At 35.6% G+C, this 24,348-nt stretch overlaps 1 protein-coding gene across 19 annotated transcripts in view; it reads left to right on the forward strand.

Moving 5' to 3' along the window:
* The window catches only part of NRXN1 (neurexin 1), a 1,136,507-nt gene that overhangs the window by 488,525 nt on the left and 623,634 nt on the right, over positions 1–24,348 (forward strand). For all 19 annotated transcript variants that reach the window (XM_058429190.1, XM_032178109.2, XM_058429196.1 and 16 more), the window contains 2 exons: positions 3,055–3,493; positions 17,656–18,039. In XM_058429190.1, the coding sequence (XP_058285173.1) occupies positions 3,055–3,493; positions 17,656–18,039 (823 nt within the window). The remainder of the gene's footprint in view (positions 1–3,054; positions 3,494–17,655; positions 18,040–24,348) is intronic.

A 24,348-nucleotide genomic window follows, 5' to 3' on the forward strand; every position in this document is an offset into this window, starting at 1 on the left:
GTGTGCTTCTCCTCAAGATAGTTCTTGTAGGAAAGAGTTCTTGTATCTGGAGATAGTTCTTTCCTACAAGAGCAATGTTGAGGAGAAGCACAGTGTATATTTTTGTGTATAAACCTCTGGAGAGTTTTAACTCAGGCATTCTTCATTCTAAAAGGAATTTATACCTCACAAAATGTGTGTGAAGATGAAATTTCCCAATGCGTGGGCCAACTTGTCAATTATGAACTGGATATGCACATAAGTTTATGCTTTTTCCTAGAGAAATAGGGCAAAATAGTAATTAGTTTATGAGATTGGTCCGCAATACCATATTCTGCTGTATTTTAATTATAGGTCTAAATATTATTATTTACAAAAGCCTATAATCTAGAAACTAGGTTTAAAAAGGTGAAGGAAGAATTTTGTTCAACTATAAACAAATATTTATTGAGCATCTACTCTGTGCCAGCCACTGATCTTGGTGCTGCACTGTGGTGAGCAAGGTTCTTGCCAGTATAAAGCATATAAAGCATTGATTCTGGTGGAGATACTTTTTTTTTTTTTTTTATGAGAGATGCATGGCTAACCTTAATAAATTTTACCCAGGGAATTATCCCTGCTTCTAATTTTTTACATCTTCCTGAACCTTTTCATCACCAAGACACCTGATTCAGTTATAAGATTATGTCTCATTGAACTCCTTGCCCAGACTTAGACTGCCCCTCATTCTTCAACTTTATGGTGGCTGATGTCAGATTCAAGAGACAATATACCAGGGCTAAAACCCACTTGTTCATGTCAGAAACACTCAATTCTATTACAGTGGTTCTATTATAAGAATGAGTGTTAGCATTGATCAAGAGAAGCATCATTTGGGTCTGAAAATACTTATTCTTGATCAATATCTATGTCAAAAGAATGCTCACATACTAGAATATAAATCAATAGGAAAAAGGAAAAATAATATAGGTTTGAGTAGCATGAAAGTCATAGTGAGAAGCGATAAAACTTGGAAAATCATCCTTGAAAAGCATTTTCCCTGCCTCTAAAGATCTCCAAAGAAAGGCAATCCTAAATAAATTTTTCTAAGACTTAATAGATCTTTCTCTTTCAAAAAAGTATTCTTAAGAATTAATGTAATTCCTTTTTGTTATTGCTCAAGTTCATTTTCTCTTCTTTTGTTGTCAATAGATGCTTGTTAAACCATTGTACATATTTGTTCAAAGAATAAGGGATATCATATTCTTTATTATAATCATTCTTCAAGTTCAAGGTAAACTGAAACACCAGGCCCAGCATTGGAAAGATGTGACTTATTTAGTTGGCACAAATCATGTATAAAAACCAATTATATGTGTGGGCTTTATTTCTAAATGCTTTCTTATGGATAAATTTAGAACTAAAATCTATGTCCGTTAGATGATAAAACACTGATTTTTATTATCGTGTATTTTACGTAGTTAATATTTATTGAAATCTTACAATGTGCTTGGCATTGGAATGAATGCCTTTATGTAGCTTTTCGCACTTATGTGTATTTTCTTATTTAATTATTATAACCATTATGTGAAGTATTATTTTCTTTTAAGGAGTGAAACAGGCTTATAGAGATTTCCCAGTTCAGTGATGCTGGAGCCAGAATTTGAACTCAGGAAGTCCAATACCAGAGCATGTACTCTTAATTACTCTGAAAAATAAAGTATCCATTAACAAATCCTATCAGGAAACTCATCAGCCATCTGTTGGTTCAGTTGGCCATGGGTTTGGAATAACTGCTGCGTTGACGTGGTTGACTTCATAGTGCTAATCAGATACAGGCTGTCTTATTTTTCCTGTTATATGTATTATGTGAAACACCCATGCCATTCCTAAAAATGAAAAAACATACATGTGTGTATACATATACATATATACGTATATTTTTACATGTGGATAAATAAATCTAGAGTCTAGCAATGTTGGGAGCTTTGAAATCTATAGAGTGCCTTCTTAAAAGAACCTAGATAGTTACGTGGACCTAGATAACTAATTCACCCTTAAGTCAGTATGGTCTATGTATTTTAGAAATATGATTATCCACTGTATGCATCTTGTAGAGAAAAGATGTCCTTCTCTCTTTATCTTTATGTCAAAATACCTTTGAATTTGTTAGCGTGATGGGATAGCAAAAGTATGGTACCGTGAACCCTGTCAGTGAATTTATCGAATGTGTTAATTGGAATCCAAAAAGCCTTAGGATCATCAATAAGCACTCAGAAGTGCCTAGCCTCTATCACTGAAGTGCTTTGGAAAATGAGAGTACAAGACAACCCTTGCTCATCATTTGTGTAAATTAAAAGTAAAATGGATCACCAGTAACACAGGTTGAATAAATTGAGGGGAAGCACCATATTCTACATGTGGCAGTGCCACGTTATTTAACAGTGTTCAAAGGTATTGATGCAGGTCAGGGATCCTCTGTATCTTAGTTTTATATATATATATATATATATATATATATATTTTTTTTTTTTTTTGCTGACAAATATCAGGCTGCTTTGTGCTTTAACTTGTTGTGACTATCTTGCAAAGTTAATATCCACGGCGGATATATAGATAATAGAAGAGATCCAATATTTTAGGGGACTGGTATATAATGGTATCCAATTTCAAATGCTTTAATGATGGGAACTTAATAACCTCAATGCTTATATTTAAATTTAAAAATATCATAGACAACTATGAAACAAGTAGCTTTTATAAGTTCAAGTCTTAACATGTTAATGTAGACATGAAATTAAAGATATATGCAGATTTTTTAATTATTTGAGTTAAATACAAGCAGTTTGTGTGTATATGCACATGCATGTGTGCATCTGGACACACATTATTTGAATTAATTTAAATTGTTATGGTTATTGTTTTATGAATTGACACTTGAATTTTATTTGCCTGAGAAATGTTTCCTTTATACAACAAAATTAACTAAATATTGTGTGCCTTTTTATGATGTCCTTGCAAGTTACATGAGCTGTTGACAAGTTTCAGATATTAAAATATGGAGGGTAGTTTCTCACTGCTATCCTCTGCCCGCAGGTTGTATATAAAAATAATGATGTGAGGCTGGAATTATCTCGACTTGCCAAGCAAGGAGATCCTAAGATGAAGATCCATGGAGTGGTGGCATTTAAATGTGAGAATGTTGCAACTTTAGACCCAATCACCTTTGAAACCCCAGAGTCTTTCATCTCTTTGCCTAAATGGAATGCAAAGAAAACTGGCTCCATATCATTTGATTTCCGTACAACAGAGCCAAATGGCCTCATCTTATTTAGCCATGGCAAGCCAAGACATCAAAAAGATGCCAAGCACCCACAGATGATAAAGGTGGACTTCTTTGCTATTGAGATGCTAGATGGCCACCTCTACCTCCTCCTGGACATGGGGTCAGGTACTATAAAAATAAAAGCCCTGTTGAAGAAAGTGAATGATGGAGAATGGTATCATGTGGACTTCCAGAGAGACGGACGGTCAGGTAATCTTACCATTTTTCTATGCTGTTTATCTGCCAGAGCACCCCACCCACCCGTGCCATTCCTAAAAGTGAAAACCAAGACATATTAAAGACTTCCTGCATTTGTTTCTTTAGAGTAAAAGAAATTGCCTGATATTGCTTCTGTTTCACACCATATAAAAATCAGAAAGAGCTAATTAAGTATCATAGTTGGGCATCAAACCCCAAATGCTCAAATGTCTTCTAAAATAGCTTCTTAAATGAACTTTTATTGGGTAATCAAGTGCCAAATCTTGCAGAAAATTTTGTCTTGAATTTGCAAGTGAAAAAATTCAAAGTTTTCCTATTCCCAGTTTTGTCTTATGTTATTGGATGTTTGGAGGTACCCGAAGTGGCAAATATAAAATATGAAAAACAATTAGAATGATCCAAACATAAAATCCTTGGTTTGGTACAGCACACTTTAGGATGAGTCTATGGCATTAAAAACACTTTAATCGATACAGTAGCATTTCAAGGACAGTGGCAAAGCTCTGCTGCCCTTCCAGACTGCTTCCCTTTTTGATGAAAGGTATTTGGAATTCCACCAGCAAGCATTCTGCCTCCTGTTGCTGCATTTTATTTCTCTAAGAGAGGAGGGGTAAAGGTGGCAGGTAAAGTTTCTCCGAAGAAATCACTTTTACACTGAAATTTGGGAGTGTTTTAGGGGGCTTAGGATGTTGACTAATATGAGCTTTGAGGGGAAAGGATCATCCAGGAAGCAGAAATGACATTTGTGGGAATCCTGGGAAAGAGAGGGAAGGAGGGAGGAAGAGAGAAGAGAGGGAGAAAGAGGCAGACAGAGAGGGAGAGAAGAGAAGGAGAGAGAAATCGGTTTTAAGTATACAACTACATTTATTTAATTCCCTTCACCTTGGGCTCCCATGCTCTGATTGTCCTACTCATATATAAATCAAATGATCTTATAATAGAAGATAACTAAATTTAGACCTGTCTACTCTCCTTCTTTACTTCACCCACCCCCAACCAACTCTAAAAGAAGCTGAGTGCTTCTTTTAGACTCAGTAATCTGTGATAACCGTCCTCTTTCAGAAGGGCCCTGTTGAAGACCTGGGGCTGAACTGTCTTGCTCATACCCTCCTTGCATGGGCTCCCTTGGTACTTGTTTTTACTCCCAGCTGAACTATTTTCTGCTTCCCTCTTATCCCTGCTTTTTTATTCTGCTGTTTATAGATCAAGAAGATTGTGTTTGCCTGTTTGGAAATATGTTTTTTAACTAACAAAATAAAGAAATAGAATATATGGAAATTGAGAAGGAGTTGGGAGTGAGTGTGGAGAGAAGGAAGGTCAGAACCCATTGCTCTCATTCCCAGATATATTGGAGACTGTGTTTCTGATTCATTCCTCTCTGGAAACTTTGTCTCCCTAAATATTCTCACTTTCCTAAAGAAGTCTACAAGGAATTGAATTACCATTTCTTCTTCCTCCTCCCCCTCCCCCTCCCTCTCTGTCCTCCTCCTCCTCCTCCTCCTCCTCCTCCTCCTCCTCCCTCCTTTTTTTTTTTTTTTTTTTTTTTTTTTTTTTTTTTTTTTTTTTTTCCTTTTTTTTTTTCTTTTTTCGATCACAAGGTCAGGAGATCGAGACCATCCTGGCTAGCACAGTGAAACCCCGTCTCTACTAAAAATACAAAAAAAAATCAGTTGGGTGCGGTGGCGGGTGCCTGTAGTCTCAGCTACTCGGGAGGCTGAGGCAGGAGAATGACATGAACCTGGGAGGTGGAGTTTGCAGTGAGCCGAGATCCTGCCACTGCATTCCAGCCTGGGAGATAGAGCGAGACTCCGTCTCAAAATAAATAAATAAATAAATAAAAAATAAGCTGAGAAGAGTTCATTGATGGGAATGCAAAAATATAACAATAATAATAGAGTGTTCCCCTCTGACTCCCTCCAGCCTATCTCTGCCAGAGATAGCAGTTAATTTGGTACATATGAACTTTCAGGCAGAAGAATTTTGAAGTGGTGGGGGCATGGGCTAATGTAGTGCTTTGAAATTAAATTAGCTTGTGGTTGTTACAATTTGACTTAAGGTAGATCTAGAATAAAATTTTGAAAATTACTTTCAAGAAGAGATATTTTAAGTCAGATTTTATAGCACTTTAAAACAAAACATGCCAAAAATAGTGGTGTGATTACAGGTATGAACCTGTAATCTCCACACTTAGGATCACTTGAGCCCAAGAGTTCCAGGCTGTAGTGAGCCATGATCATACCATTGCACTCCAGCCTGGGCAACAGAGCAAGACCTTGTCTCAAAACAACAAAACAACCCATATCAGATTAAACAGGTATCTTCTGAAAGTTCAGAGGAGAAAAAAAAACACCAAACATCAAATCAGTTGCCTTTCATTCACTTAGAAATGAGGAATTTTCTAACTATATGAATGTAATACACAGTGAATTCAAAATACTAGTAAATACAAAATATTATAAAAGAAAAAGGAAAGTATTCATTATTCATTTGAAAATAATGATTTATATTGTTGGGTATTTCTTTCCAGTCTTTCTTCTATGTAAATTGTGCGTGTGTCTATATATGTGTGCATGTGTCTCTCTCTACATGTATATGTGTATATCTATGTATATATATGCATATGTACATACATGCCACACATGCACATATACACATACTCACAGAGAACAAAATTATTTTTAATATTTTATGAGGTTTCTTATTATAAGGAGAAAGTATTGATGCAATCTAATTAGTTATCAGATAAATACTTTAATCTTCAAGCAGAATAAAATCTACTTTTTCTGTTTAAGCTCTTTAATTCATCCAAATTACCAAGAGTTCATTAATTACTGTATTTGTACCCTCATTGGAGAAGGTCAAAAGTAGATGATATCTACTTTAATTTACAAAGCTCAGTTCTGTATGGGAAGAACAGAAACACGTTCTAAGGAAGGGTTTGCATCTAAGAAAGAAAATAAACAAAGCATGAGATTTTTCTTTGAATCCAATGGAAAGATCAAATTACTATGCTTGGTGCTGTTGTGATGGTAAAGTACTTTTATGTGATTAAAATTTCAGATTAGTGAATTGGTACAAACAATATAAAAACCAAAGCTCATTCACTAAGCCAAGTTCTGTCCTTTATTAAATTGAAAAAAAAGAGAGCTCATATTATGTTAGCCTAGCTCAAGGGAGTTTAATGTAATTTTGATAGCAGCAGCTGTTAATATTTTATATACAGTATTTTAATTAAGTTCCATATTTGCACACTGCATTGGTTTGCTATGGAGTAGCCTTTTAAAAATCGAATGAATGACTATACTTGTTTTTATTTTACTTAAAGGATATTTCTGATTTGGCTGGTGAAACACTAAGATTCATAGATCACTTAAAACTAAGAAACATGGAAATTCATGAAATAACTTATTTTACCCATTTTTTATATCAGTTATATTCAGGGGCTATATGAAAATTATTTTTCATATAATGTGGAGAAAGGGTACTGCTATGACAAGAGGGTAACATGGGTTCCTTTCTGACATACAGATAATGAGGCCATATCTGTTGATTTGCCTGGAATATTCCTTAGCTCAATATTTTAAAAGCCTTATTATCTCTGTTATTAAAGTAGAGGGAACCCACACCTAAGAGCAATTCTTTCTGCTGTTGGCCATACTGAAGTAAATAGAAATATAATGAGACCATTATGGTCATTAATTTGCTGCCGATATAAGTAGTGGTTATTTTTGGATAGAGATAGGGTTAAAATCATATTTGGTGGATACAAATGATTTAATTTTAATATTACCCAGTTTATAAGGTTCATAATTTCCATCCCGGATAGAGAAAATTGTATTTATTTTTTTATCCACAGTTTCTAGTACATTCCTGGATATAGCAGTTGTTCAGTATATATTTGGTATAAGAAAAACCAAAGAATAAAAACATGTCAGTAGTACAGTGCCAAACAACCCCTAATATTCTAAAAAAATAAAAATAAAATAGCAGCATCATTTTTTACATTTGGAGAATAATGGCACTCTTTTAATTGTAAATGCAACTTCTTTAACTGTAAGAATTTGTTTAAATTACATTACTGTCTGAAAGCAGTTTATATGATATAGGATAAAAAGTGGTGTTCTCTTAGGAATACAACACCATCCTCCAAGCCCAGATGTTTGAAATAAACCACTGAGAAAGTTAAATAATTGTTAGAGAATGTGTAAACCTGGTACGAAAATGACAAGTTTTTATGAGAACAGGACTTCTGTCCCTTCTTGGTCATGAGGTCCCTATATCATTTTGCAGACATATAGGTAGCAGGAAAATCCATCAAGAAGGAAGGTGGTAACTCCTTTCTGAGGACTGGGATATGCAGCCACAGTAGGTGTGCCCTTGACAAGAACCTAGGATGTCCATCTTTCTGGTGGTCTTCCCTTTGGTTCTTTGGTCTTTAGTTCACTGAAAGGGGTATATGAACCCCTTATTCAATGAGAAACAATGCCTTTCTGTGTAATTTTCTAAAACTTTCTCATTTTGGCAAAACTGATTGTAACGGGTTATTTCTAACGTATGTTCCTTCTTCCAATCTGAGACATGGGGAAAATTCACTCTAATTTCCACAGTTTGATTAATTCTGCTTGGCTATAGCTGTTCATTATGTGCAATGCAGTTTTCTTCCACTGCCTGCTCACTAGAGGGTCAGCGACATGGAAAGCCGAGTGGGCTGAGCCGTAAATGGCACTTCCAGATCCTGCACTAAGCTAGCAAAGGAGAAACCACACCAAGTGCAGGCATGATTTAGTGAATCAGAGTGGGTGACTTAAGTGCTGCAAAATGTAAATATCCTCTGTGGATAACTTAGCTACTAACAGGGCAAAACCCCTAAGTCACTGGAGTTAATAAATATGATTGAAGAGGCCCATTACTTTGCAATTTTTGCAGGACTTACAGCTGAGCGTTTTTGTTGTTGTTGCTTTTAAACTAGTCTCTCTCTTTCCAGACTTCCCCTTTGCCTCTTCTCTGGTCCCACCCTCAACACAAAACAGCTGTGCAGGTATTTAGCTAAAGTGTGAATGGAGCTACAGTTAGGATGACGTTAATGATTGTTTTCTTGGGGCACAAATACTGTTTAAATTTGTGTTAAGCTCTTTGGCTCAGTCAAAGGTACCCTCTCAAGTATTTTTATAGCAAACTGCCAGGCTTATTTTATTTTATTTTTTGTAAACCATAATTACACAATGAAATCAAAGAGAAAACTCGTTATTCTTGTCAAAGTTGGCTTGTATACAGCAGGGTACAGCAGATTGTGTCAGCGGTTATTCATGGGTAAGCCTACATTTAACGGCTACGAAGCCACTGAGATTTGAATTGAAGCCATAGAGTTCCAGTTTAAGAACTAGAAATTACAGTGGGAAAGGTACAAGGCTCTCTCAAGAGCACATAATTAGAGGTTTATAGTAATCACTGTCTGATGTGAACAGCACTTTCTAGCTATCTATTACCAGCCTTGATTTCTGTGTACACCATTCATGAATCACCACACTTAAACATTTCTACTCAAACAACCATTAGACAATTTCTCTGCTTAGGTCTTGTTTGAACTTGCCCTCTGACTGTAAACGTTCCTCCCATGCCTCTGCCTCGTATCCTATTATATACATTGAAGTAATTTTAAGTGCATTTATAATACTTTGTTTCATATCCATACCCATAAACCACTATTCATCAGAAGAAACACCGAAATACCTTACCAATAATTTACTAGTTCTTTGACCATATGACCAGATGGGGTCAGTTTTGCTTAAAATTGTAATGTTAAGTTTTATTAAAATGTTTATATTTATTTATTCTGAAGAAGTTTATAGAAAAAAGTCATTTACTGTTTCTCCACACTCAAAATATTGTTTATATTTGTACATTTTCCTTCAGTTTTTGTTAACATGTATATATATTTTATATAGTTGCAGTTAGAGTATAAACATAATTTTTCAGGCTGTTTAATATGATGTTATGTACTCTTTTGCTCAAGATTATCTAAGTAACAAAATTTATTTTCTGGGAATTACGGAATCATAAGCAAAGATTCAGAGCAGAGCTTTTCAGCAGTACCTGAGCTAGGCCCCCGGGCTTGTAGAACTTCAATGTATTAACATATCTAAAGAAAAGAAACTCACAGGGGCAAATATTAGCAGTAATCTTCTGAACACTGCTCAGCGAACTTGGCAACTTCATCCCCACTGTAAAGAAGGAGGCAGGTCATTTAATTGAGATAAGAGTGTCAAGCCTTCCCAGGCCAATATCACTATACATTTCCTTATCTCATGCATTCTTCTTGTTCAGAATCCATGTTCCCCATACACTCTTTTGATTAAGATTTAGTTCCCATTGTAAGTCTGATTAGAGTGGAGGGAGAAAATAGACCAGTTATGTATACAGTCGGCCCGGCCCCCCATTTTTTGTGGGTTTTACATCTGTGGATTCAATCAACTATGGATTGAAAAGAATTGGAAAAAAAATTGAGTCTGCCCTGAATATATACAGACATTTTTTCTTGTCATTGTTTCTTAAACAATGCAGTATAGTAACTATGTAGCATTTACATTGTATTAGATATGAGTAATCTAGAGATGATTTAAAGCACATGGGAGGATGTGCATGGGTTATATGCAAATACTAAGCCATTTTATATCAGGAACTCAAGCATCCACAGATTTTGGTGTCTCCAGGAGATCCCGGAACCAATTTCCACAGATACCGAGGGATGAGTGCATATGAGTATTCACATTCCTGTAACAAGTAAATTTCTCATCATAAATGAATAAGTAATATTTGATTATAATTGACATCCTTATTGGCAGAGCTACATGGGAAGGTATTTCATGTCCTGTGATAGGTACTTCCTCAGAGGAAATTAGTAACTTGGCATTCTTATTTTATACATTGGTGTTATGGACTTAGTAAGTATCAGTCAAACCTGGGAAGTGAAACCACCCTCTGAAAATCTACCAAATCTCCTCATTGGGCTTGCCTAGCTAAGGGGCAGGCTCTGGACTATGGCATCAGTTTCACCCTAAGGAGACAGGCAGTTAACTGACCACACTCAGACCTAGTGACCTTTACTGTGGAATGCTGAGTGGAAATTTGTGGAACTTCTGCAAAATAATATTTCAATTGCTGCAGAATGTTATTTGATTGGTATTTACAACCTTCCAACATTGTGTATGATCATGTTTAAAATGTATATGTGTCTATACATTGCTATGAATGTGTATGTGTGTTTATATATGTGCATTTGTGTAATGCATGATGTGTTTAATGTATAAATACATGCTTTTGGTGAATATGTCCAGGCAATTCGAAAACTACCAAAGTGAAGAGTTTCCCCTTACCACACACTTCCCTCATCGATTTACTCTGTTCTCCATAGATAACCACTAAAATAATTTGGCGTTGAAAAATTCCCAGTTCTTTTTCTAGGCATCACTATATCTATAAATATGTTCACACACATAAAGTAATTATACAGCCTTTATTCCATAGTCAAGAATAGTTTACCAATTACTATGTGACAAAAAAACTTACAGGGAGCGTTTTCTGTGCCATTCTTCGTAGCGACACCATACATACCTTAGTTTGAACATACTGATATTTAGGCATTTCTCTATTGAAGAACATTTGAATTTTTACTTTTTTTAAACCTTCACTGTTTTAAACTAGTTTATAGATAATGCCTTCATACATGAAATCTTTGTGTATATTGGTCGGAATATCTAGGATTGAATGTGAGAATTGGGATTGCTGGATTAATTGTATTTTTAATTTTGAAAGATAATGACAGGTTATAACTGCTGTTTCAATTTACATTCTTATCTACAGTAATTGAAGTGCCCTTTCCCTCTTATTCTTGCCAATACCAGATATTATTAAACTTTTAAATTTTTGTCATAAGATTTCTGTTTTCATATATTCATTTAATTCCTGAAGTTCCTAGCTCACAGATGAATTAAGTAAGCAGTAAACAGAGGGTAATAAGCAGAGAGTGGAATATTAAGATGGTATTTTTGTTTTGTTTTCAAATACAGTTAATTTTATTTCTTTAAAAACCTCATAGATGACATTGGTTTTAAAAAAGATACAGAAAGTTTTTTTAAAAACACTCATAATTATACTATCACCAAATACCCACTGTTAATATGTTGGGTTTTTAAAATTATTTTATGAGAATTATATATTTTACATTATACCCTATTGTCAATGTTGTATTCCATTTTTATTACTTATTTTGTGCCTTTTTCATCAAGTTTGAATTTGTTATTAGACTAGGAATTTGGCAAGTAACTGTAACTTTGTGAAATCTGATTAATTTGTATAGGGACAGGTGGTGCAGAATTATGTATAGATAAAATTGACATTAATTTAAACGATTCATTTAAGCAGTAATTTAAAAACTGTTTATTCAAAAAGGAATCTTAGTAATCCATCTAGTGAATTTCTTTACTTTTCATAAGAGCCACATTGAAGCCTAACAAATCTATCCTTTGGCTAAACTTGCTAGCTAGTTAGTTGAAGAGCTAGAACATCGCATTTTCTCATCAGGAAAAAGGGTTCCCTATTACAGCACACTATTTTCTACTCCTCATTTCCTAGTAATTTAAACTTTTGAAGTAATTTAACTCTTGACATCAACTTAACATATTTTAAATCTCACCTTCACTCTGTGTTTCTTCTCACCCTGTAAACTAATCTTATGGAAGTAGAACAGACAATAAAAATGGGATAGAAAAAATAATGGAAACTGATAGGTAATGAAAAACTACCTCACTATGTTGTAAATTTCACTTCCACTTTTATAACTAAGAGCTGTTTTAAAAAGTTTTTTTAACCTTTGTATACAATTTTACATGAAATATAAATTTATTACTTGTTTATGAATATTCTTAAATATTATCTTGTCTGCTTATCAACTTCATTTTACCTCTTACATATGTCATGAAAAAACAGCTTTAAATGTAAGAATATAATGAATGTAATGCGGTTTCTACATTAAAATTATAAAAGTTGTAGGCCGAGGCGGGCGGATCACGAGGTCAGGGGATCGAGACCATCCTGGCTAACACGGTGAAACCCCGTCTCTATTAAAAATACAAAAAATTAGCTGGTCGAGGTGGCAGGCGCCTGTAGTCCCAGCTACGTGGGAGGCTGAGGCAGGAGAATGGCGTGAACCCTGGGGGGCGGAGCCTGCAGTGAGCCGAGATCGCGCCACTGCACTCCAGCCTGGGTGAAAGAGCGAGACTCCTTATCAAAAAAAAAAAAAAAAAAAAAAAAAAAGTTGTATGTCCACAAATAATTTATTTTTAGTTGCGATCTCATTCCTTTAAAAAATAAAATAGCATAGCAGGCTGCTTTGGATTCTTAAATAGTGAAGCATGAAACCCCGGTCTAGATAATTTCTCAAATATGACTACTGTTCCCCAATTTTAGCAGCCTTAATGTAACAATGTTTACATAAAATATATAGTTAATTTACCAGAAACTTCAAATATAAATTTAGTAGAAGGGGTAGAATGTATGAAAGAATCAAACTATTTGAAAAAGAACATGTCAATATTTGTGGTTCCTGGAAAAAGATAGAGGGATGACCCATTAATACATTTAGATTTTTATTTTCTCTTAAAAATGTATTTATAACATTTATTTACCTCAGCCTTTGGAAAATTCTCCTTTTGCATTGAAATATAGAGTTTGGCAACTACTCAGTTGTCTTCAGTTATCAATGAACCAGGTTTAAATATTAATTTGATGTGTTCTTTGTAACCACTGATTTTATAACTCAATTATAATAAAATAAGCACACGGGAACCTTAATATTTAAATTTCACTATGCTCATATCTATGAGTTGAATTGGTTTAAACTAATTCGGATTCTGTGATGACTCTTTTGCTAGGTGAATTTTTCCTTTGATTCATATCCATAGTAAAAATCATTAAGGAGATCTGGGATTCAAATCCCTTATTGGAAATGTGTCTATTTCAGGACACATGTTTAGGCTAAAATATAAATTTCTATTTGCATTTGTCTCAGTAATAAAATTTAATTATTAATTCAAACCATTTTTACTCCATAAATTTTCAAAATATAAAAATAATTGCTTCCGTCCCACTTGAATTAAATTCTTTACTTTCTGATTATTTGCCATCTCTTTTACAAAGATTTTCTAAAATACAAGTTCATACGGATTAGCAAACATATAGATAAAATAGTACTTGATTTTCAACCCTGTTTTCTTCATCCTATGGTGTCTGTGTGCATAATATTCCAGTGACTGATATCTGATCCATCCATTTGCCTGATGTGTCTCCTTTGAATCCAGAGCTCAATTTAAGTTCTAGTCTTTCTTGGATTAAATTTGAGTTAAAGGTAGGATTAAATTCCTTTTTGCTTCTGTCTCATGTTTTGTTGCTTGTTCTCTCTCTCTCTCTCTCTCTCTCTGTCTCTCTCTCTCTCTCTCTCTGTCTCTCTCTCTCTTTCTTTCTTTCTGATGGAGTTTTCCTCTTGTTGCCCTTGGAGTGCAATGGCGCGATCTCGGCTCACCGCAACCTCTGCCTCCCGGGTTCAAGCGATTCTCCTGCCTCAGCCTCCCAAGTAGCTGAGATTACAGGCATGCACCACCGTGCCCAGCTAATTTTGTATTTTTGGTAGAGATGAGGTTTCTCCGTGTTGGTCAGGCTGGTCTCGAACTCCTGACCTCAGGTGATCCACCCGCCTCAGTCTCCCAAAGTGCTGGGATTACCAGGCATGAGCCACCATGCCTGGCCTACTTGTTCTTTCTATGAGAACTCTACAGTTGTCTCTCAAAGGGACAATAAGGAACTGTGGGAGAAACATATTCTTTATGATAGTAACCCTTAAATCTGTTTTTGTTTTTTATTTATTTATTTTTTGTACCGTGGGTTACAACATTTTAGCTGATGCTAAAATCCACTGATGGTCCAGCATTTGTTTTAATAAAATGATATGATGAGAGAGAAAATACCAAAGTGCTTCAGAGGCCGTAGAGTTAAATATTTTTTTTTTTTCTTTTAAACATTTGTTTCAGAGTGTGTGTGTGTCTGTGGGTGTGGGTGTGTGTTTAAGTGTGCACTGGGATATTTGAAAATTGTGGTCTTTATGACCATATTCAGAAAACTCAAGTCTAATGATAAAGTTATAGTAAGAATCTTACCCTGTCTATATCATCAAGCACATTCATAAAATAACTTATTTGAACTTTCTTATAATACTTTGCTCAAAGCAAGCACTAACACACCATAAATAAAAATCAAGAGAAACAATTACTCCATCCTTACTGTCAGACAAACTGTCATGAATGATTGTCTAAACCACCTGGCAGCCATTTTGCCCTTTAGAGTGAGTGCAGACACAGTGCACCAAGGTATGGAAACTACATGAAATAGGGGGAGAAAGTGAGTTGTGGAAGCCAGTGAATTTCCTCATCTCAGGAGTCCTCGAGGAGTCCTCTTAGTGTCAGAATTCCAATACCATGAGTAAGGACAGTACAGCCTTTCCAAGGGCTTTTTTCCCCATCTGAGCTGAATAAAAGAGCATATGGGAATACATACACACATATATGTTTATATATATATATATATAGGAATATATCACCACACTTGGAATAATTTGTCATTGTTCCTTTGCTAAGTTCCGTGTCTCCTAACATTTCTTCTCAATAGTGGATATTCATTTCATCAAATCCTCAGAAATTCTACTGCTTTTAGGAAGCCTTATTGAACTAATTGGAAAATAGAGTAGAATCCCTCTCTTATTTAAGAACATGTCACTTTGGCTGGGTATGGTGGCTCACGCCTATAATCTCAGCACTTTGGGAATCCAAGGTGGGTGGATCACTTGAGTCCATGAATTCAAAACCAACCTGGCCAACATTGCAAAACTCCATCTCTACTAAAAATACAAAAATTAGTTGGCTGTGATGGCGTACACCTGTAATCCCAGCTACTTGGGAGGCTGTGGCATGAGAGTTGCTTAAAGCAGGAGGCAGAGGTTGTAGTGAGCCAAGATCCTGCCACTGCACTCCAGCTTGTGTGACAGAGTAAGACTCTGTCTCAGAAAGAAAAAAAAAAAAAAGAACATGGCACTTTGTTCATTGCATGTAACTCTTTGCTTTCCATGATAATACGTGCTTTTTAAAGTGTCCACCTTTCCTTTTGTCATTAAAAGACTCTTTCTCATCATATTCTAACTTTCATTAGCTACTGCAGAGGGTAGGGACCATCTGTTTATTCACTTCTTACGTATTTTGAATAGTGCTATATACAAAATGATGTTTTAAAATGCATGTAATGATCATTCCATTTGAAATAGAAAAGAGTCACCATTCTCTCTCAATATTATAAATTTTATTTCCCCAAAATGCCATGCTTTATATTTTTCTAAATAGGATTTTATGGTTCCCATATGTTCCTAAATGAGAGTTTTCTTCTAGACACTTGTACAAATGTGAACAGTAAAAATGAATACTTTGTCCTTTTCCCTTTTGGCTGCTTCCCTAAGAAATCTCTTATTTTACTCCCCTCATTGGAAGGCCAAAATAGCAATGCCTTTGAGTGTTTCTCCCCTAGGAGCTTTTCCCTTTTCTTTCTCTAAAAGTCTAGAGAGCCAAATATCCTCTTAATGACTTGGCCACCTGAGCAGTCTTTGTCAGTGGCTTCCATGCCCTTCTCCCTCACAAAGACAGACCCCATTACACTGCCTAGATTGAAGGGGTCCTTTCTGCTGGGATTTGGAATACTCCTGGGCACATCAGGGCCCGCAGCCTTACATCGTTAGTTAGGTATGTGTTTTCACTTGGGGCGGGCCTTTGGTATTCTGTGTAGCAACTAAAATGTGTCTCCCTACACACACCCGACCTACCCTCCACTTATTCTTTTTGTCCCTACTTCTGTATCACACCTCCCATCTCCAGGTGTCTCTTGTGTCTCTTCCCTAAATACCTGAGGTTCTATGCCCATGCCGCGGCATGCTCTCAGACCTTTTCTCATCCTCTCTCTCTCATCAGACTTTTCGTATCCTTCCTTATAATCTGGAGATGAGAAATAAATCTGGAATAATGTGGTTGTGGGTCCTTGTGGTGTTCTGTTCAGGTATCATGGTTGGATTTGTACAAATGTCTCTCTGAAGATAGAGTATCAGTGGAATTTTGGTAATCTGACAGTATGTATGCACGTTTTGATCAGGAATGTGCTTTCTGTCTTTCTTTTTTTTCATAGATTACACTAATATTTTTCTGTGACCCTCAAATGGTCCTATGTAGATGAATACCTGGTTATTCTATACTTAGGACTTGGAGCCCTTTGTATGTATAAACCAATAGATTTTTCTCCTTAACATTTGGAGTGAGAAAAAGAAAGCCTTGTTAATTTAAATAAGTAACTAGCTTGGTTTAAAAATAAGGAAGCAATAGATTTTACTTGATTCTTTCACTGAAATATAATAAAAAAAATTTATACAGTGCTTATTATAAACCATGTACATTACTAGTATTATTTTGTTTAACACTAAGTGCAACCCTATAAGGTGGGTAATATTATTGTGCCCATATTATGAATAAGGGAAACAGAACTATGTAAGTTAATCAATGGATTTATACAGCTAGGAGTGATGAAGTCAGGTTTTGACATAGGTAATCTGTGAAACTATTGTGCTCCATCAAAGTAAGCAAGTCAGTTAAAATAGGAACATAAAATCTTTCTTTGGATTCCAATTGAATATTGGCTTTGAAAACAAGCACTAACCAAGGGGAATCTGACTTTCTTCTAGAGACTGATAGAGAACTACAGTTTCTTTATTTTTAATATATGTATACATGCATTGGCTGAACTGTCAGAGGCTCTCAAACACTATTTGTTGGCTGTACACTTTGGTTTTCATTGTCAAGTTCAAATGGAACCATTTAGTCTGTTTTATTTCTAAAGTTTCTTAGTACCATGGATTTCTTAATTTCTCTAGGAAATACCAGAAAGTGAGGATAGAAAGAATAATAAGAATTGTCTGCCTTCAAGGAGTTAACCATCAAGCAGATGAAAGAGAGAAAGATATTTATAACACATTGGTGCTTTTTAAAGACCTGTGCATTCTCCTGTCTTTGAAATAGGTACCATTTCTGTCAACACGTTGCGTACTCCCTACACTGCTCCTGGTGAGAGTGAGATTCTGGACCTGGATGATGAGTTGTACCTGGGGGGCCTGCCAGAAAATAAAGCGGGCCTTGTCTTCCCCACCGAGGTGTGGACTGCTCTGCTCAACTATGGCTACGTGGGCTGCATCAGGGATTTGTTCATCGATGGCCAAAGCAAAGATATCCGGCAAATGGCTGAAGTTCAAAGTACTGCTGGAGTGAAGCCCTCCTGCTCAAGGGAAACAGCAAAACCGTGCCTTAGCAACCCTTGCAAAAACAATGGCATGTGCAGGGATGGGTGGAACAGATATGTCTGTGATTGTTCCGGAACAGGCTATCTTGGCAGGTCCTGTGAGAGAGGTAGGATTCTAAAACCCCAACAGCCAACTCCCTGAGATGAAAAGTATATTAAATGTTGACCTCAAACCTGCACTGACCATTGAAACATAATATATACTCTACTGAAGTAAATTCCGTTTGCAAGCTGAGCAGCCATACCTGACATGGATTACTAACGAGCTCTTAATGTTTTTCAAAGAGCTTGATTCTGAAAGGACACAGCTCTTAAGTGTATTGCAGGAATAGAAACTTGAATCTTTAGTATCCTCTAGAGTATGAGCCTAAGATGTATTATAGACAATAACTGCTGTCTTTTTTGCCCAGTTTTTAACTTCAGAACATTAGACAGTAAAAGAGGCATGAATTAGACATACCTATGGCTTCTAGTGCTAATACCCATGCTAAGAAATAGCATTTGAGGGAAGCTAAGCTATGAGTTGCAACTTCCCTGACACAACTGGGTGAGACTTAAGTTAGCCTGCTCATTTCACTTCAGTCAACTTACAAAAGAGGCAATATCCTCTCTGAAAAGTAAGCTGACTTTCAATCATCTAAGGTGCACCAACATTTCTGGAAGTGTATCCTAATAGAAAAAGTACTTACCTTGGCTAGGACCTAACCAACTGCAGAGGATTCATTTACCAATTTACTGTTAAGGCTAAACTGTGCCTATTGAAGTTCTGAGCAGGTGCTGCCTCTCTTTTCCTTACAGGAGGCAAACCCACATTTTATTTTTCTTTTTTTTTCACTCTATAAAATAAAAGGAATGAGGATTCAAAGAAAACTGAAGGGTAATAGCCGTCCCAGTTGATCTGCAGAACAGGCTAAAGGAATAAATAGCAGAACAAATAGTTCTAAGCTTATTCTTCCATCGACCCAGTGTTTCAGATAAATGCTTCAGTCACTACACCTATTGTCACTTATTTTCAACAATGGAACTAAAAATCAATATGAAAAAATATTGATGAGTCGTTCCATTGTCCTCACCTGCTACAAATAACATTGCTTTATTACATATTTAGCCTAAAATTACCTGGCATCTATTTTTAAGCTATGCATATTTATTGTTTCCCTTTTTTTTATTACTGAAATAGTTCAATTCAGTTTGCCTAAAACCTCCTAGGAAAAAGAGGGATTGTTTTGTGAAACCCAAAATTGAAATCTGATTTTGGTTATTTATCTTAAAAAGGAGGTACATCAACTTATTAGTTCTACGATTAATATTAAAAATATAAATATTTAATAGTAACATAGTAATCATATATTAAACCGCTTACCATATGCTATTATTATTGTGGGTCATGCAATTAGATGGGTCAACAGACGGGTATGTTATCACATAGATATAGATATATTCATTGTCTTTATGATAGTACCTAACTGGCATTTCTGTGAATTGTCAATACAACTTAGCTCTTTCTGCATAGTTTAGTTAGTATGGTGTATATTCTTTATAAGTTTCCTCTTTGCATTTTGCTTCCTAATTTTAGTTAGTTTGTTTAGTTTTGTTTTTGGAAATTGCCAAAAGGATGAACAATGTAACAAAGCTTGCAAGGTATAATACAGTTAGGCATAATATGAGATTAGCGAACTTGCATGATTTAAGGTTTTGTTTTAATTTTAATCACTCAGAGAGCTGCCAGTTATTCTGATGCCTCTTGGTTAAGTGAAGCTGAAAAAAAGAGTATAACTCAACTGTCACATGAATTACAGAAGCTTTCCGTTAACTATGCGTGGTGTACCACCCTGTGGCAATATTCCGCTACTACATATGGCAAAAATGAAAATAGAAATTGTAGACCTTTCAGAGCCAAGATGAGAGAAGAAATATTTATATATTGCAATGATTAGAAAAAGGGGCAGCAAACATATGTAGATTTGTAAATGAGAATTTAATAGCAAACTTCATCATTGGGATTCAGCATACGTCTTTATCTGATCGGAGGCTGGAAGTTTCTGCAGATTTCTTTGTCTCCAGGTTGGCTGTATGCATTTTTGGGTGGTTCTTGTTACTGGACTCCCCATGTGTATTGCGTGAGTCCTTTGCTTTTCAGAAGTAATTTTCTTGCTCACGTTAGGGTGCCTCCTGAAAGCAAAGGAAATGTGTGATGCTTGTCATGCTCAATACCACAAAATTTGGCTTCTGCCCAGTTCCTGGCTGTTATGCCCTGGTTCAGTTATCACAAGTTCATGTGTGAACCTCTCAGTTTCCAATTTAAAAAAGGGGGCTTTGACAGAGTTTCTTCTCCAGACACACATTGGTCACATAAGGCTGTTGTTGATCAAATAAGAGTTGACAACTCTTGAAGTTTCTTTATTTAAGAGAACTTTTAAAGTCGTTTTATTATTATTGAGCAAAAATTGATAATTTATAATTTATGAAAATAATTATTCAAAGTAATTAAAAAACTTGTTCAACTCCTTGGATTTAGAAAGTTCAGCATGGAAAAATTATGTTGCCTTTGCATTATAGGAGATGTTTATCCTGCCTAAGGAAGCAAAGGAGTTTATAAGAAAGAACAAAATACTTGCTAACTTAGGCAGACAAGAAGAGAGTATTTAGTTTTACATGTATTGATCCTGCAAGAAGGAGTAGTATAGAAATAATGTTCAATGAATAAAAGTTAAATTTAGAACTTTCCCTTATTCTTTATTTTTAATAAAACTGAGAATTTGTGGAGACTTGATCATATAAAAATTATTCTGTTATATGTAAGAATAAGAGCATTGATATAATCAGAGATCTACTTTATACTGTTTGTTAAATTCTAACAGATGGAGGGACAGATGTCAGAGCAATATAATTTGGCTCCCTGTCTGATTTTCATCGTTGATCACAATATGTGACTGCCTTTCGGCAAAACTGAGCACAGGTGTACACTTTAGACTGCAACAAAGAATAATGTAGAAAAGCAAATTTATCAAACTTAATGACAAGGGAGAAGGAGATATAGAAGACAAAGTTGACACTGGTTTTCTCCACCAGTGGAAGTACTGTGCTGGAATTAGCCTTTTAAATAATTATTGTATATTCTAAATGATGAAATAATTTTACTAGTGTTCAAAGATGCTGCCAAATAGCATAACCTTCAAATGTCAGAATGTTGTTTACCATTTATTTGGCAACTCTAGACTACAACCCTGTGCATTTTCCATTTCTTGTCTAATTAAACATTAACTCTAATTATGAGGAATCGTTTAGGCTTTCATTTGTCGTTTATCAACAAGTTATTTTCACATTGAGAATTATTTAAAATGACACTCGGGGGCACTCAAGTTTTATTACTTTACTACGTTATTTCAGTCCTGCAGCTTTTTGTTAAAGGCTAATGATTCTGATTATTTTTTTCTCTGGGTTGTATTTCACACTATATTTATGATCCATTGTGAGTCATCTGTATTTCTAAAAGGAGGTGCCCCCTATTTAGTTTTCAATCAAATCAAGCTACTTTTCCCAGAAGAATATGATTATTTCAAAAATATGATTATTGAATAATAAATAGAGCCTAGTTGTAGACATTAAGTAAAGAGGAGAAAACAAACACTCTTTTGATCCCTTTATCTATATGAAACCAAAGTAACTGAACACATGATAATGGCTTTTACACTTTTATTCAGGTACTTGTTGCTGTACAGATATGGGTCATGATTGTCTAGTTTAGGAAAAACAAAAGTAAAGATCAAATTTCTTTTAAAATTATACCACAAGCATTTTTCTCTCTAGAATTTACTATAACTTCACACTCAGGTTTTAATTATTTTTGAGCAACAGCAATTTGATTATTTGCACTGGTCTTTGACCACTGGGATTTTACTCCCATTTGGGAAACTTTTTGTCTGATTGGAAAAAATATGATATTATATAGAACCACTATATTTTTGAAAGACCATATTTTGTTTTATCAGTGCTTAGGGCATTGCCTAACCATGAGGCCCCTATTTTGATAAATAGACACTTCCCTAGCCTATCTTCTGCAGCCGAATTTTGGCCTTCAAAGTGGACTTTATTAGATATTTCGTTCATGCACATTACTGAAATTAGATTTCACTTGCAATAAGCAGAATAAATACTTAATTTCTTTGGTAAGCATTTATGTAAGCTGGGTATTCAAATTGAAATTAGCTCACTGTGTGTGTATGTGTGTGTGCAATTATGGATTCAGTTAATATTTATGGAGGCTCTGCTGTGAGCCTGGCATTGTGGGGGCACTTGCTGCTGATAGAGCAATGCATATGAGAGACTGATCTCTGCCCTCAAGGTACTTGTATTCTAAAGGGCAAATACAGATAATACTATACAAACAAGAAATGGTCATTTTAACAAAATGAAATGGTGAATATATATTGAATAACTGGAGGGGGTAGCAGGCCTCTCTGGAGTAACATTTGCACAGAGACCTAAATGCTGAAAGAACCAGCTATTTAAAGATCTGCGGTGAAACATTTTTAAACAGAGGGATCTAAAAGTGCAAACACTTCAATGAGATCGTGAAATTGGTGTATTTGGAGCTCACTGAACAAGAAGGGGGACATACTTAAAGCTAAGGCCAGAGAGACGGGCTGGGGCCAGGGTCACACTGATCTTTGTAGGTTTAAAAAGGTAGGAACACGGTTGAGGGAGCTACTACAGTGGTGTAGGTGAGAGATGAGAGTAAAGTCTGAGGGACATTAGTGGCAGAGGTGAGCAGCAATCAATTCAGAATGTGGTTTGGAATTAGAGCCTATAGGACTTGCAGACTTGCAAATGGATTGGACATGGCAGAGAGAGTAAGAGAAATCAGAAAGCTTTAGGTCTGAGCAATGGGATTATCACATTTACTGAGATGGAGAGACTGAAGAAGGAGCATGTTTTGAGTTTGTTCGTTTTTGAAGGGAGTGAATTAAGAGTTTAATAATATTCCAGTTGAACTATTCCAATTGAAATTTCATATTCCAATTGAAAATTTCCAATAGGCAATGAATGCTACAGCTTAGGAGAGAAGTCAGAACCCTTAATAAATATTAGAGGAGTGAGCATATGAGTTGACTGAGATCTCTTAAGTCAAGAGGTAGATGGAAAAGAGAAGGGAGCTAACCTAAGCAGGGAGACCTAGAACACTCAGTGCTTAGATAGGTTCTGGATGCTCACTTAATCCCATCATGACAACAAATAATGATTAAAGTCTTATAGAAACAGTACTTGACTTTCTGAAAAATAAACTTGCAAAACCACAACTCTGAATATAGTCCTAATATTGAACACAATTGTATCAGTATACTTAATTGCTATGCTGCTATGCTGTGTAAGTAGGCAAAATAATGAGAATTTCCTGGTTCATTTTAATTCCAGGTAGTTTTTCTTTGTTAAGTAGCATCCTGAGTTATTGGAACCAATGAGAACGCAAACTGATTCACGCTTGTTTTGCAGTATTCCACTACCATATGATGCTTAACATTAAGGAGTCCTGACTATTTCTTAAAGCCATCAGGTTGTCATCCACAGTTTTTTTTTTATTATTATTATTCATTTCTTTGTGTGTTTAAGACAGTACTAAGCAACTTCCCTACTGATGCCACCTACCTTAGTTTAGTAACAAATATCCTCACAAGCTCCCCAGTCCCACCCCCATGCTTATTTAGTATAGCAAAGGCACATCATTACTGCTTTGGGTGACAGCTTATTCAGGACACCAGGGTTGTGCTTATAGATAATACTTAAAGTTACTCCCCTTCTATAAATTAACCTTGAAAGGAAGTTAACAGTTTAAGCCTTTGTAAAAATTGCCTTGCTAAACATAATGGCTCAAAAGAAGCATTATCTGTTGTTTGGTCATATCAGTTTTTCTTTTTTCTTTTCAAACATCACCTTTGGTAAAGTATTGGCCCATTCCTATAGTTAAGCCATATTTCTTTTTTTTTCTTTTAAAAATAATTATATCAGGGAAGATATTATGAAAAAAAAATGATGACAGTAACTTCTCCTGGAACTACAGGTTTTTAGGACAGATCAAAGCCCTGAGAAACCTTCTGGCAGTACCCTCTTGTTGTGCATATGAATAATTCAGAGCCAAGGCAAGGTTGACTAATTTCACAGAACTAGTCAGTGGGCTTACCATACATAAACATGCATTGAAAAGTTGCTGGAGGCTGGGCACAGGTTCCTTTTGAGAACCTGGGCGAGAGGGTCACTTGAGCCCAGAAGTTTGAGATCAGCCTAGGCAACAAAGGGAGACCCATCTCTAGAAAAAAGTATTAATAATAAACTAGCCTGGCATGGTGTCATGCGCCTGTGGTCCCAGCTACTCAGGAGGTTGAGGTGGAAAGATTGCTTGAGCTCAGGAGGTCATGGCT

The sequence above is a fragment of the Hylobates moloch genome, unplaced genomic scaffold (genome assembly GCF_009828535.3).
Source record: "Hylobates moloch isolate HMO894 unplaced genomic scaffold, HMol_V3 SCAFFOLD_15, whole genome shotgun sequence".
In the NCBI taxonomy this organism is placed as follows: domain Eukaryota; kingdom Metazoa; phylum Chordata; class Mammalia; order Primates; family Hylobatidae; genus Hylobates; species Hylobates moloch.